Genomic DNA, 13,118 nt, shown 5'->3' with positions numbered 1-13,118 from the left:
TCACGCTTTTTATTCGACGGAGTCTTTTTTTCCTCTCCTGGTTTGTGCAGTATTTCCGGTATTTCGATGCAGCGGACGTGGCAGGACAGGGCAATCCCCTGGGATCTCGCGTCACCGGGACACCCAGGTGTAGGGTAGATCCCCGCGCATTCCACCCCAAGTAGCACCGTCCCGCGTCGGTTCTGACCGCCCGGGCTCAGCGTCAGGTGAAGCCCACCCACACTATACACTGATTTGGAAAATCGGCTGAAGCCCAAACAAAAAGCCAAGGACCACCGTCAACTCTGATTTCTCGCACTTCAGGCCAATCCTCTGCCACCTACACTTTGTAGAGCGTCGCGGGGGTTGGGGCCCCCAGGGGAGCTGACGCCCGCCCGCCCGGCCACGCACCGGGCCGCCCCGGGCTCCCGGCGTCCTCGAGGCCGCCCTATCCGGAGCCGCCCAGCGGGCAGTACAGCGAGGAGTGCGCCTGGGCGGGAGCAGGAAGCCCCCCCCCCCCGAGAGCCTTAAAAGCTTCGGCAGAGCTCCCCACGGAAATCCACTACCGGAAAGGTTCCGCGACCACGCGGCGAGGAGCACGTGAGCGGCTTGGCTTGGCTATAAAAACCCTCGCTCGGACGCGCGTGGGGAGCAGGCGGAGCGGCAGGACGCGGCCACCTGCGCCATAGGAGCCAGGGAGGCGGTGACCCTCCCTGGAGGACGCCGGAGACAGTCTGGAGACTTGATGCTTCGGACCTCGGGGGTCTGGTCTTGGGTGCGTTCGTCGAACTTTGAGGCTGGATTCCCTGCGCTACGGCAGAGGCGCGGAGACGCCCACACGCGCGGATTCCCGAAAATGCTCAGGGCTGTGTGACCTTTAGGAGAGTTGGAGGAGGAGTACCAGGAATCTCGGGCTAACCGATTTCTCGTCCTCCACCAAGGAGGCAGCCACGAGCATTTCCAGTTTGTCCTCGGAGGAGCCCACGAGGCCCCTTGCCAGCCCGGAGCGCCCTCCCCGCTCCCCGCCGCCGCCCCGAGGCCCCCGCGCCCGAGCCCCAGCCGCCCTTCAAGCCGCGTGTTATTTCTGAGCGCGCAGGAGGCGGGCTCCAAAAAAGTCCGGACATCTTCTCATAGATAAAGTTTCATCCGCTCTTTTCGCCCGCACTGTCCCCGCCGCCCGGCGGCCCCCTCCTCCCACGGTGGGCGCGGGCGGGGAGATGGCCGCGGGCGCTTCCCGGCGCAAAAGGGCGCCGCGCGCGTAGCGGCCGCCACGCTGACCTCCCGCTCCAGCCGGCGGCGGCGCTGAGTCCGGCCGCGAGCGAGGGCGGACGCCCAGAGGGCCCGGAGGCGGCAGCGCCAGGGGTCCGTATGGCCGCTCCCTATCGGCGTGCGGTGTGCGCCACGGAGCTCGCCGGCGGCACTTCGGGCTCGGAGCGGCTCTGAGCCGTGCCGCCTGCAGAGATCGACCGAGCGGTTCCGCGGAGCCGCAGGAGAGAACCCGAGGAGCAGGAGGCGTTGGCGGCGGCTGTGGCGGCGGCGGCTGCGGCTGTTCCACCCAAAGGGCGATGTGGCCGGCCGGCGCGGGCACCAAGCTGCCCTGTCCCCGGGACTCTGCGCTCCGGCGGGCGGCTTTCTCCGGGAACCTCACGGCCCTGCCTTCTCACCTCGTGCCCGCTGGCCGCAGCGTCCGGGTCTTCATCAGCGCCAACCCCGAAGGTAAGTCCCTCTCCCCGGTGTGCCGGGCGGTCCTTCTGTGTCGGCGCCGCGGGAGCCGGGGAGTGTGCCCGCTGCTCTTCCTGGTGCGCCCTGCGCGCCCTTCCTCCAGCTAAAGCTGGGGCAGCCCTGAGCGCGTGGGAATTTAATTTGAATCACTCGTTCTCTCCTTGCTGGTCCGCTGTGCCTGGTGACTTCGCCCAGGATACCCATTCTTACCCCGCAACCCTTCCCGGTTACAACCCCCAGTCAAGCTAAGAAACATTCAAAGCATTACCGGAGCTTCGGAAAGCCCCATTCTGCCGGCACCACCACCCCCTTTCCTTTCCTTTTAGCGGCTTCTTCCCCGAGCTTATCGCAGACGCTAAAGGCAGCTACTTTCGCTCTGGGCTCCGCCGTGGGGTTCCCTCCTTTGGCGCTCGCGAGGCGAGGTGAGCAGAGTTCCTCGAGACTCGCCTCTTGCAGGTTGGATGGTACCTTGGCCTGGGTGTGGACGCCGAACAGACCCTTGAGAACCGAAGGCCCAGAGGTCGAGGGACACACACTGGGGGGTCCCCGGCTTCGCAGTGGCGCGCTCAGGACGAGCTCATCTTCTCAACTTGGTCCCCAGGCTTGTGTCAGGGACTAGAACCTGGCCTGCCCAGTCGTGTACCCCTCGGGGCCAGGAACCCGGTAGACGCCTAATGAAAACTTGTTGATAAGTTGCATTCACAGTCACAGCCGCTGAGCGCTGGGATTGTTAGATTTCATTCCCAGGAGGTGGGGGAGGGGGGGATTATTTGTCCGGGGCTGGATAACACTGCAAAAATTGCTCTTTTCTAGGAAAAAAAAAAAAAAATGTTCGGCCATAGATGAGTTTGTAGGAGATTGAAATAGACGTGAGAGATTTCAGAATTAACTTTCTCTTCAATCTAACAAGCCTTGGGTCTCATTTTTATGGAGCGAGATGAAAAGAAGAGTTTACATTCAGACAACTATGGGATACAATTCTCATTTGAAAACCCAAGGCTCTGGCTGCTTGTGGAAAGCATTCAGAAAGGACCAATATAAGTAACATTCAAGAAAATGATGGGTTTCCCCCCAAATAGCTCTAGCACAAGTTTTAGGGAAAGCTTGCGTTATGACAAGGGAATTGGGGAACGAATCTAACAGGAACCGTGCACTAATAACGTATTAGGACCACACACTTTGGGGAAGAACGTGGCTATCCTTTTATCAGTTTACCACTCACTTTCGGAGAACTCAGTAAATAAGGCTTTTGGGAACCAGAGATACTACTCGTTAAAAAAGTTATTTTATCTCAGATATGTTCCAGGATTTTTACCTAAATTTAGATTTAAAAAACAAAACAAAACATGGAAGTACGCCGCCTGTGAAAGATTTAAGGAAATCTGCAAGTTTTCAGTGTTGCTTTTTAAAATTGTGCTGAACATTTGTGAAGGGTTTGAGAGAATTATGTTACAGAATGTTTAGTTTTGAAATTTTTAATTCCCCTGAGCTTATAAAAATGTCTTATGAAAATTGTTTTTAGTCTGATGATGTGAAGCCAGCTGAATCCGTCTTTTCCTTTTGAAAAGCTGCTTCTAAGGTACAATGAAAATTCTGTTAATATGAGTAATTTAGGATTCCCCACCTTAAATTTGTGATTTCTAGGATAAAAATAATAATGAATGTTTATTATTTCAGAATTAAGTTTTAAATAATATTAAGATGACCAGTCATCTTAATATTGAATGAAATGCAAAATTAATTTGATTTTTCTTAAGCCTGTCTGTGTGATCCTTCAGATCCCTTAGTTTCTTGGGAAAAAAGCTTTAGCACATACTAATCCTAGGAAAGCAAACTGGAGAAAGGAGGCAATCATGCCCCTTTGACATTGATTGAGCTGGGAAGTTTCCACACTAATCTTCAAAAAATAAAAAATTAATGTGAAGCTTACCTGGGAAGTTTCAATAGGAGCAGGTCTTCAAATTCTATCCAAATTGGAAAGCCTCTGGAATACTGAATAAAAAAGACAGAGATGGGCATTTTTAATGACCTGAAGCTTCAAATCTTGGTAGGTGCTCTGTCAGAAGCAGCACTTGACCGTGGCATCTTTTGGATGCAATTTAAAAAGCCAATGGTTGTGTTTTGGTATGATCCAGTATTAGATTCTTGGCCAGTGCTGAAGAGTCTGTGTACTGTCAAATTAAGACAAAGAACATTATCTCATGCTTTCCTTTATAAGCACAAATCCAATTTATGTTCTAAATAAAACTGCTTTGTATTGAACTCACAGCAATGCTTTGAGACTCAAGCAAGGCTCTTGCTTATAGTTGTATTATTAGTATTATTATTGCTATACTAATAATACTAATTATTAGTATTAGTATTACCCCATCCATAGTGAAGATAATACCTGGATTTTGAATGGAAAAATTACTTGCCCATATATTAACTTCTTCAATATTTTGATTTTCATCTCCATCCTCATACAACCCTCTGAAGGTGGTTGACCTGGAAATGTTCTGCCTATTCTACAGATGAGAAAACTGAGGCTGTGTATCAACTTAAGCTACTTGCCTGAATGTGTGTAACAGAGTGAAACAAAATGGAGCCTGTAGGATATTCAAAACTCTTCTCTTGCTGCTGTTTGGCTAGCCTAGGCTCCTGTGAAATATCTTACACCCACATAGACAAAGAAATAAACTGGATATGACAGATGAGTGCCATCTAACATCTGTTTCTCAGCTTCAGGTGTATGAATAGCTAGCAGGGAACATGGCCAAAAGTATATCTGCCTCTGACCAATCCCTACCACATGGACGATTCTGGAGAAGGGCCTCTTTGGGGGAGGCATGGCATCCCAGATTGTCTTAAATGGGTGGGCCTTGGACTTCATCTAGTCCCACCTTCCACCCAACATAGAAATCCCATCTGTGGCATCTTTATTGATCCTTGGAAGTGTTTTTGGTAATTTATCTACTGTCTTTCTGCCAGAATTGCACTTATATCTCCTTGTAAAAATTATTTTTAAACACACAGAATATCCTCCACTGTACGGAGAGCCCGTGCACCATGCATATGGAGAGCAGAGGGGAGGAGAGGGGAAGGGAGGGAAGGAAGGGGAGGAACCTGCTTGATTTTCTCCCTCATTAGCATTTAAGGGACCTTCCTCTTCTTTGCCTTGATCCTTTACCAATTTGGCATCGGTAAAGTCTTAACAAGGAAGGAAGCCCCAAATACCCCTTAACTACCGATTAAAAACTGGCATAGGTCCATCATTCTTCAATCCCTTATCTATGATCCTCTGGGCCAGATGAGATAATGTTTAATATATGAGGCCTGGGGAAATACTCCATATCAAACATGATTATGTCTGTAAGGACACATGACTTCACTCCAGGTCATTATTATACTGAACTTTCTGTAATGCTGGAAATGTCTTTATCTGATATGGTAGCGCTAGTCACATATGGCTAGAAAGCATTTGGAATGTGGCTAGCATGACTAAGAATCAGAGTTTTTCATTTCACTTCATTTTAATGACTTTAAATAGGCACACATGTCTACTGGTGATTGTATCAGACAATCTCCAAGTGATGACGATTGTTGAAGTATAATAGCTTCGTGTTCTTTAAGGTCAGGTTTGGCTGCTAGTGACTTGGGTCACTTCAGGTTTTGTGGCCAGACAAATTGGGAGAAAACCTTTTATTTCCAAAGCTTTGCAGTTTCTGGAATTGCATGTAAGAGATAATAGACATTTTTTTTTTTTTTTTTTTTGGAGAATACGATTTTAACTCTTGTAAGTGAGTTTTCCAATATTGAATCCCAGCATTATACAGATTTGTCCTTCCAGTCATTGTCAGGAATGGACGGGGCACAGAGAGTCCTGCTGGCCCATGGACAGAGTCAACCCCTTTTAAACTTAAGGTGTGGAAGAGCAGAGAAGAATGGCAGGTTTACTTACAAGAGAGAAAGAAAGGGCTTGGCTATCATGCTCAGGTTATTCTTCCAACTGTAGTCATCAGATGAAGACTCTTCTTCCTGAGAAGTAATTGACACCGTACACTGTCAGGGTCACTACACCAGTGCATCTCCCTCTGCATAGAAAAGAAAACATCTGGAACGCAGAAGAAAGCCTGTCTTTGTATATTTTTCTGCCCACTCAGATTTCTGCACTGGTCATCATTGAGAGTTGCGTACTCTTGTCCACAACGTTGACAATTAGATGCTCATATCATTCCCACTTAGATTTCTTTTGCATATGTGACTTTGCATCTTCCCAGATACCTCTCCACGCCTCTAGGGTCTCAGTGGAAAGCTGTTCTCCATTTTGATGGAAGCTGCAGCTAAAGAACTTGTTTTCCCTTCCTGTATGTACGCAGATTCATTTTTTTACAACCAATGGTCATTTGCTTTAGCTTGCATTCCCAGGCAAGAGGCAGAAAGATCTTCATGGAGAAATACACATGAAACCTATCAGTATTATTCACCATCATTGCCATCCTAATTATTTCCATGGCTCCCTATCATTTCATTGTCTTTATAAGTAATGGGGAAAATATAGCCAAAAACATGTATACATATAAAAAGTCTGTGTGTATATATATATATTCATACACACACATATATGCACACACCACACTCATGTATATACACACAAAGCCCTTTTGATACCACAAGAACATCTTTAAAAACTAATATTCTTCAAGGGGAATGTATGGAGTTGATATATCATGATAAATCTGTATAAGACATTTATAATTTTATTTTTTTATTGAATCATAACTGTATACATTGATATGATCATGGGGCATCATACACTCGCTTCATAGACATTTATAATAAATGAGTTCTAAAGTTATAGTGGTCATGTCTTCTAAGTCTTTAAGCAGACATTACTCAGGCAGGAGAAAGTGTTAGATACAGGGTAGACTTGGGAGCCAGGCTTCCTGGGTGCGAACCCTCAGTCCACTATTTAATTCTATGATTTCTTGAGCAAGTCACTTTACATATTTCTTCTCAGCTTGCTCATTTGTAAACAAGGACAGTAACAGTGCCTGCCTCACAAGGTTATTGAGTAGATTAAGGTAATAGATTCAAAACACTTAGAACAGTGCTGAGCACATAGCAGATATTAAATAAATATTACCTAGTCTTATTATTTTCCACCATGATCCAGACGATGCACATATGTTTGTGTGCAAACATAAATAGGCATGTCCTGTCCTCAAGGAATGCAGTCTAAAGCGGTGCACCAGGTAAAAGTCAGTCCAGTCAAGCATTGCTTCTGTTTTAAGAATGTCATTATTCATCATTTTCACCATGTGTGAGCATGTGAAATTATACAAACCTAGAAGGTGAGGCTGCTGCTTACCTGGGCTATATAGTATAACCTGTTGCTCCTAGTTACAAACCTGTACAGCATAGTATTGGACAGACTGCTGTAGGCAGTTGTAACACATAGTGTTTGTGTATCTAAACATAACTAAACATAGAAACGATACAGTAAAAATACAGTATCATAATCTTATGGGATCACCATTATATATGTGGTACATTGTTAACCAGAATGTCTGTGTGTGGCACATGACTGTAGTAAAACAGAAACCACTGTAGATATTTTATGAAACTCAGTGCTTCCAGAAATCACTGTAACAGTTGAGGAATGAAAGTGAGCGGTACGATTCGTGTTTAGTTTCCAAGGGCGGGAAACTATAGAAAGCGCCACCAGTATCACAGCTGCTCCCAGGTCCTGGGGAGCTGACCAGTGTCCACAGAAACACACATCTGTTGAAACCTGCATTCCGGCCACCATGACTGGTGGCAGAAGAAATTTCTTGGTTCCTTTTGTCCTCTAGATTCATACAGGTCTATTTCTTTGGCAGAACTAGAATTACATTTGGACCCTGGCGACAAAGAAGTCTAGGAACTTCCAGGCTTCCAGGCTCTACAATAAAAGTGGAAGAATGGAAGGAGGGGGCAGTGGATACTCCACACCAAGAAATAGTGTCCAGCCCAGGGAGAAGCAGTCACATTCACTCACTCAGCTAGAAATGACTCATGACGCACCTACTCTGTAAGGAGGACTTTCTGGTGCTTCAAATGTAGCAATAACAAAAGAAATGAGGTCTCTGCTCTCATGGGGTTTACATAAATGCAGATGATGAGTGCTGTGCTAGTGAGATGAGCAGAGCATTAAAGGGACACTAGGGACAGTTATGTAGACCACCCGGGGGAAGGGGGTCATGGTGAGAGTTGGGAGAGCTTCCCAGACAAGTAGAACCAGGGTTTGGAAACTGTTCTGCCTGGTAATCAAATGTGAGCCAGAACCGTGATGAGATATCCACAGGGAATAGAAAGAAATACTTTACTATTTAGCAAAAAGCTTTATCTTTTTGAATAGGAGTGGAGCTGATTGGTTGAAGTGATAACATGATTTATCATGTGCCCCTTGGAGATGGCTTATAATGACATTTGAAAGAAGGCATGACTTCGGCTGTAAAGGTTCACTGTTTACACATGGATTGTGACTTGCGTGGTTGAAAATAGGTAATGTCATTTACAGATCTTGTAAAATTCTGGTTATGCCATAGCAGTGACACCATTTGCCATTTGAAAATGTGTTGCAAGTTTGTATTATTTGTTTCAGTTGCCTGTTGCTCTGTGTCAACTCACCCCAAAATTTTAGTGGCTTAAAACAACAATCATTTATTATTTCTCACAATTCTGGGCTTAGTATTTTGAGCAAGGCTTGGCTGGATGGTTCTTCTGTTCCACAAGATGTTGGATAGAGTCACTTGCTCAACTGCTTAGCTGGGCTGGAAGGTCCAAGAGGGCTTGATTCTTATGTCCAGCACCTCAGAGCTCCTTCAAGAAGCATAAGCATTCTCTTTCTCTCTCTCTCCAGATTTTCTCTCATCTTTCAGGAGTCTAGCCCACTATTCACTGTAAAGGGTTGGCTTTAAAAAAAAAAAAAAAAACGCTGAGAGCTGCCAGACCCTTTAAGGTCTGAGCTTGAGAATCCCAGAATGTCACTTTCACACCATTCTGTCATTGATACAAGTCATTAGGCCACTCCAAGGGGAGAGGAAAAGACTATTTCTTAATGAGAAGAGAGGTATATGCTTACATGGGAGGGAGAAATTAATGGTGGCTAATTTTGATAACCACCATAACCTCCCAGTTATAGTGTACAGTTTCTTTGACCTTCCTTGGTCATAGTTAAAATTCAATGCAGTAACACAGAGTGTGTAATCCAGGGGCCTTGCATCTAGCAGATGCTCAACAAGTGCCATAATTAGTTGTTGTTGTTACTGTGTGTTGTTGGGGGTTGAGAGTGATTCAGTAAATAGCATCCTTCTCCCCCTCCCAAGTTCAGAACTAACTGGAAATTAATTGTTGAAAAAAGACCAATAAGTGTACAGATAAGAGATCAAAATTTCACCATTTTTTCCTAATGAAGATAATGGAGAAACACGTTTATGGTTCGTAGAACGAAGAGCTGGACATTCTTGCATCCACTCACTGACAATGGTGGGCCTCCAGAGACCCTCCCAGATGTGGTCTGGCCCCATAAAACACCAGCCTGGAGGAGAGAGCAAACCCATGCTCCTGCAGGCCAGTGGGCTGGGAAAGGAGTGAGCAGGTGGATCGAGCTCGCCTGGTTTATTCTTCCAGTTCTAGACAGGGTAAGTGAGGTGGGTAAAGAGAATCCAGAAGGGAGCCACACATATTGCATCTCAGCCATAGGTCAAAGGAGAGAAGACATTGAGTTATAATCTATGAAAAATAATAGCAGGAACTGTGTACAAATATCAGTATCAGATTACTTTTGCAAGGGAAGTGCTTGAACTGGTCTTGGGGAAGGGTCATTTCATCTCTCCAGAAATAAATTGTTTTAAACCACTAATTTTTATGTGAGTTGATGTGCAGTAATAAATAACTGAAAAATAACATAAAAACCTACAAGCACCTTGTAAAATGCCAAATAATAAAATTCCTACAGAATAATAGCAAGTAATTTGGTCTGATAAGGTAAGAGTAAAGTTCTTTGAGAAATTCCTGATAGTAACATGATGAAATACATAATATTCATTTCACTAAGACAGAAAGAAGACAAGTAACCAACTTTGTGAACATTGCATGGATTCAGATCTAAGGCAGCTACAGAAGATCTGTAATATAAGTACTCAGACTTATATACTTATTATACTGTCTGTTTAAAAACATAGAGCAACTGTAATAAACCAGGACATTTAAAAAGTTCTTTTCAACTCAAAAAATATTCTGAATTTTGCTATTAATGATCATGTGACTTAAATAAATGTAAAACGTGTAGCACTGCCTCAAAATCCTATCTTGGTGCCGAGTTATCATGTATAATCCATGTGGAAGGACATGTAGTGCTATTAACTTAAAGACACTCTTGTGTCACTTCTTCAGCGCTTTAGCTTCCATTGCAATTTTTCTTGACACCAGACAGGACTCATTCGCAAATTGAAGCCTATTGGCTAATGTATAATTGGAAAAAGAGAGTTATGTGGTAGAAAGCTAATAAAAAGATGAGAAACTGCAGCGTGGATGCAATTCAAAGGAAGTCATACCCCCTTTAATGAAAGACTTCCTTGAAATCTCATTTGCATTCCAAAATATCTCAACATGGGCTCACTCAAAACAAAAAGCAAAGCACAGATGTGAAGTGTCTTATTCCTAGAGTCATTATAGGATTTAACTCGGAAATGAAACCATAAAATTGAAAGCGTCTTCTTCCTAATGCTTAATCTGATCTGTTACATATAGTGTCCTTCAAAGAAATTCTTGCCACTGAATATATTTCCTTCAGATTTTATTTTAGCATCGGCTGTAATTTTTATTAGATACCCATTGTGTAAGAACATCTCCTAACTGGTGGTGTGGAGAGTAAGAGACACATACTGCTGTTTTGATACTTTAGACTCGTTCATCTAAGAGGCAGGACAGGAAGAAGCCCGAGTGCCCATCGACCCATGAATGGATTAATAAATTATGGAATAAGTTTACCATGGAATACTATGTAGCATTAACAAAAATGGAGACTTTACCTCTTTTATATTTACATGGATGGAGCTGGAAAATATTCTTCTTAAAGTATCTCAGGAATGGAAAAAAATATATATCCAATGTACTCAGTACTACTGTTAAACCAATTTATAATCACTCACACTTTCATATGAAAGATGAATCACAACTATAGCCTAGGATGAAGGAGGGCAGGAGAAGGGGAGGAGTAGGGAGGGTCGGTGGGTCGATAGCGGGAGGGTTAATAGGGGGACCACACCTATGGAGCACATTGCAAGTACAAGTTGGATCTATCAGGGGTAGAACCCGAATGTCTTAACACTGTAATTGGGTAAATGAGATGAAAGCTATGTTGATTAGTAGTATTTTTTTTTTTTTTTTGTAGAGACAGAGTCTCACTTTATCACCCTCAGTAGAGTGCCATGGCATCACACAGCTCATAGCAACCTCCAACTCCTGGGCTTAAGCGATTCTCTTGCCTCAGCCTCCCGAGTAGCTGGGACTACAGGCGCCCGCCACAACGCCCGGCTATTTTTTGGTTGCAGTTCAGCCGGGGCCGGGTTTGAACCTGCTACCCTCAGTATATGGGGCCGGCGCCCTACCGACTGAGCCACAGGCGCCGCCCTGATTAGTAGGATTTAAGCACTCTAATTTGTACAAATAATCAACACATTGAATCCCACAATGGCATAAATGTATTCATGATCTATGTACAAATGACTTAATAAAAAAATAAATAAATAAAATAAAATAAGAGGCAGGACAAAAACAGCTATCAGAAAAGAAACCTGCTGTAATTGTGAAGGGAGTATCTTCATGCAAAGGCCGAGTGGAATAACTGGAATCAAGTTGTTGTCTCTTTATAGCCCAGTCAAAGCATAAGCTGTTCAAACTTAACCAAAAGGCAACAACTTCAGATCTAAAAATGATCTGTCTGCTCTAGAGGGGTGGCCAGTGGGAACTGGAGCAGCGGTAGGAAAAGAGAACCAGTCCAGATCCAAGAAAGCACAGAGGTTTTGAAGAGAAAGCATTTGATACCAGAGAGCCTGATAATATCTAAAGCTTTCCCCAGCAAGTGAGCAAAGCATATGCGGAAATTTTAGTTTCCTTGAAAGTCAGAAGAGTAGCTCTAGAGTTCACTTATAATTGGGTGAGCTTGGCAGCTCTAGAGCTTGAAGGTCTTGTACACAAGGCTCCCATTCTGCAGTGGGGACCTGTGAAGGGACATTGGGTAGCAGAAAGTGTCTGGCAAGCACAGCAGGATCCAGCCCCTACTCATAGGAAAGAACTGAGGCCCTGGGGCAATGTAAAAGTCTCCTGTCAGCACCAGAAGCAAGGTGAGAACTGCGGCCTAGTAATATGACCCTGAGTTCCAGAGGTTTGGGATACCAATAGTACTAAACATTTCCTGGCTGAGGTTACTGTTGGGCCAGGGAGTGGGAACAGCCACCACCATTATAGGTGGCAGGAGATGTCGTGCAGGGGCTGAGCAGCAGGAAGCATCATCCCAAAGGAATAAGGAATTTAGAACAGTATCTGAAAGATGAGAAAGACATAATGTCATAATTGAAGAAGAGACAGTCCACAGAGAAGGAATAGTGTTTAGTCCTGTAAGTCAGGTGAATCTTATTTTCTGATCATCAGTGGCTGCCTAAAATACCTTGTAAAGAAAGATGTGGGCCGATAGGCACCGAGGGAAAAAGAGCAGTGGTTGATTAGTGATGTCTGCTGAGGAATGAGGCATGGTTGACATCCTCCATTGTAACTGCCAACCCTGGGAGAGAGGGAACCGTGTGAACCACGGAAAGGAAGGAGGCTTTTGCCTTGTCTCGTTTAGCCAACATGGAGAAAACAAGCCACAATGAAACAGGAAAATGCTGCCCAAGAGATGAGTGGTGAAAAATTTTCTTGCCCAGATGTCAGAACTGGTAGAATCACAGCTTTCTAAAGGGAGAAAGTGTGTTGAAACTGTCAAATAGACTGAAAATCTGCTTGCGTGAAAACCTGCATATTGGTTCCTTGCTAAGCAAAGAGTAACTTCAGGGAAAGATCACACTTGGTTGATGATATTCCAAAAAAACTCTAATAAAAATGGAATTCAGAAATACTGAGGTCACTATGTGATGAGGGGAGAAAGTTAACCAAACATACTAAATGCCAAGAAAAGAGAAAGAAAATCTGCTAAGAACACTGAGCAGATATGAAGAGTTCTCTTTTAAGCCTGGGTTCTTCATTCAAAAGCCTAAATCTATATACAGAAGCCATTGAAATAACAATAAGAATATATGGGAAAAATTTTTTAAAAGATTCAGACCTCCTGTCTTGTAAGAAGTTATCATTTGACGGTATTATCCACAAAGTCATGCGGGATAAGAGCATTCATG

At 44.5% G+C, this 13,118-nt stretch overlaps 1 protein-coding gene across 1 annotated transcript in view; it reads left to right on the top strand.

Annotated features, from left to right (window-relative positions):
• Positions 1–1,357: 1,357 nt before the first annotated feature.
• The window catches only part of NWD2 (NACHT and WD repeat domain containing 2), a 236,629-nt gene continuing 224,868 nt past the window's right edge, over positions 1,358–13,118 (top strand). Inside the window, exon 1 of the mRNA XM_053577751.1 lies at positions 1,358–1,695. Coding sequence (XP_053433726.1) covers positions 1,545–1,695 — 151 coding nt within the window. The 5' untranslated portion in view covers positions 1,358–1,544. The remainder of the gene's footprint in view (positions 1,696–13,118) is intronic.

Source organism: Nycticebus coucang, chromosome 23 (genome assembly GCF_027406575.1).
Source record: "Nycticebus coucang isolate mNycCou1 chromosome 23, mNycCou1.pri, whole genome shotgun sequence".
NCBI classification, from domain to species: domain Eukaryota; kingdom Metazoa; phylum Chordata; class Mammalia; order Primates; family Lorisidae; genus Nycticebus; species Nycticebus coucang.
The sequence above is the reverse complement of the archived record's forward strand: the minus strand, read 5'-3'. Positions and strand labels throughout refer to the sequence as shown.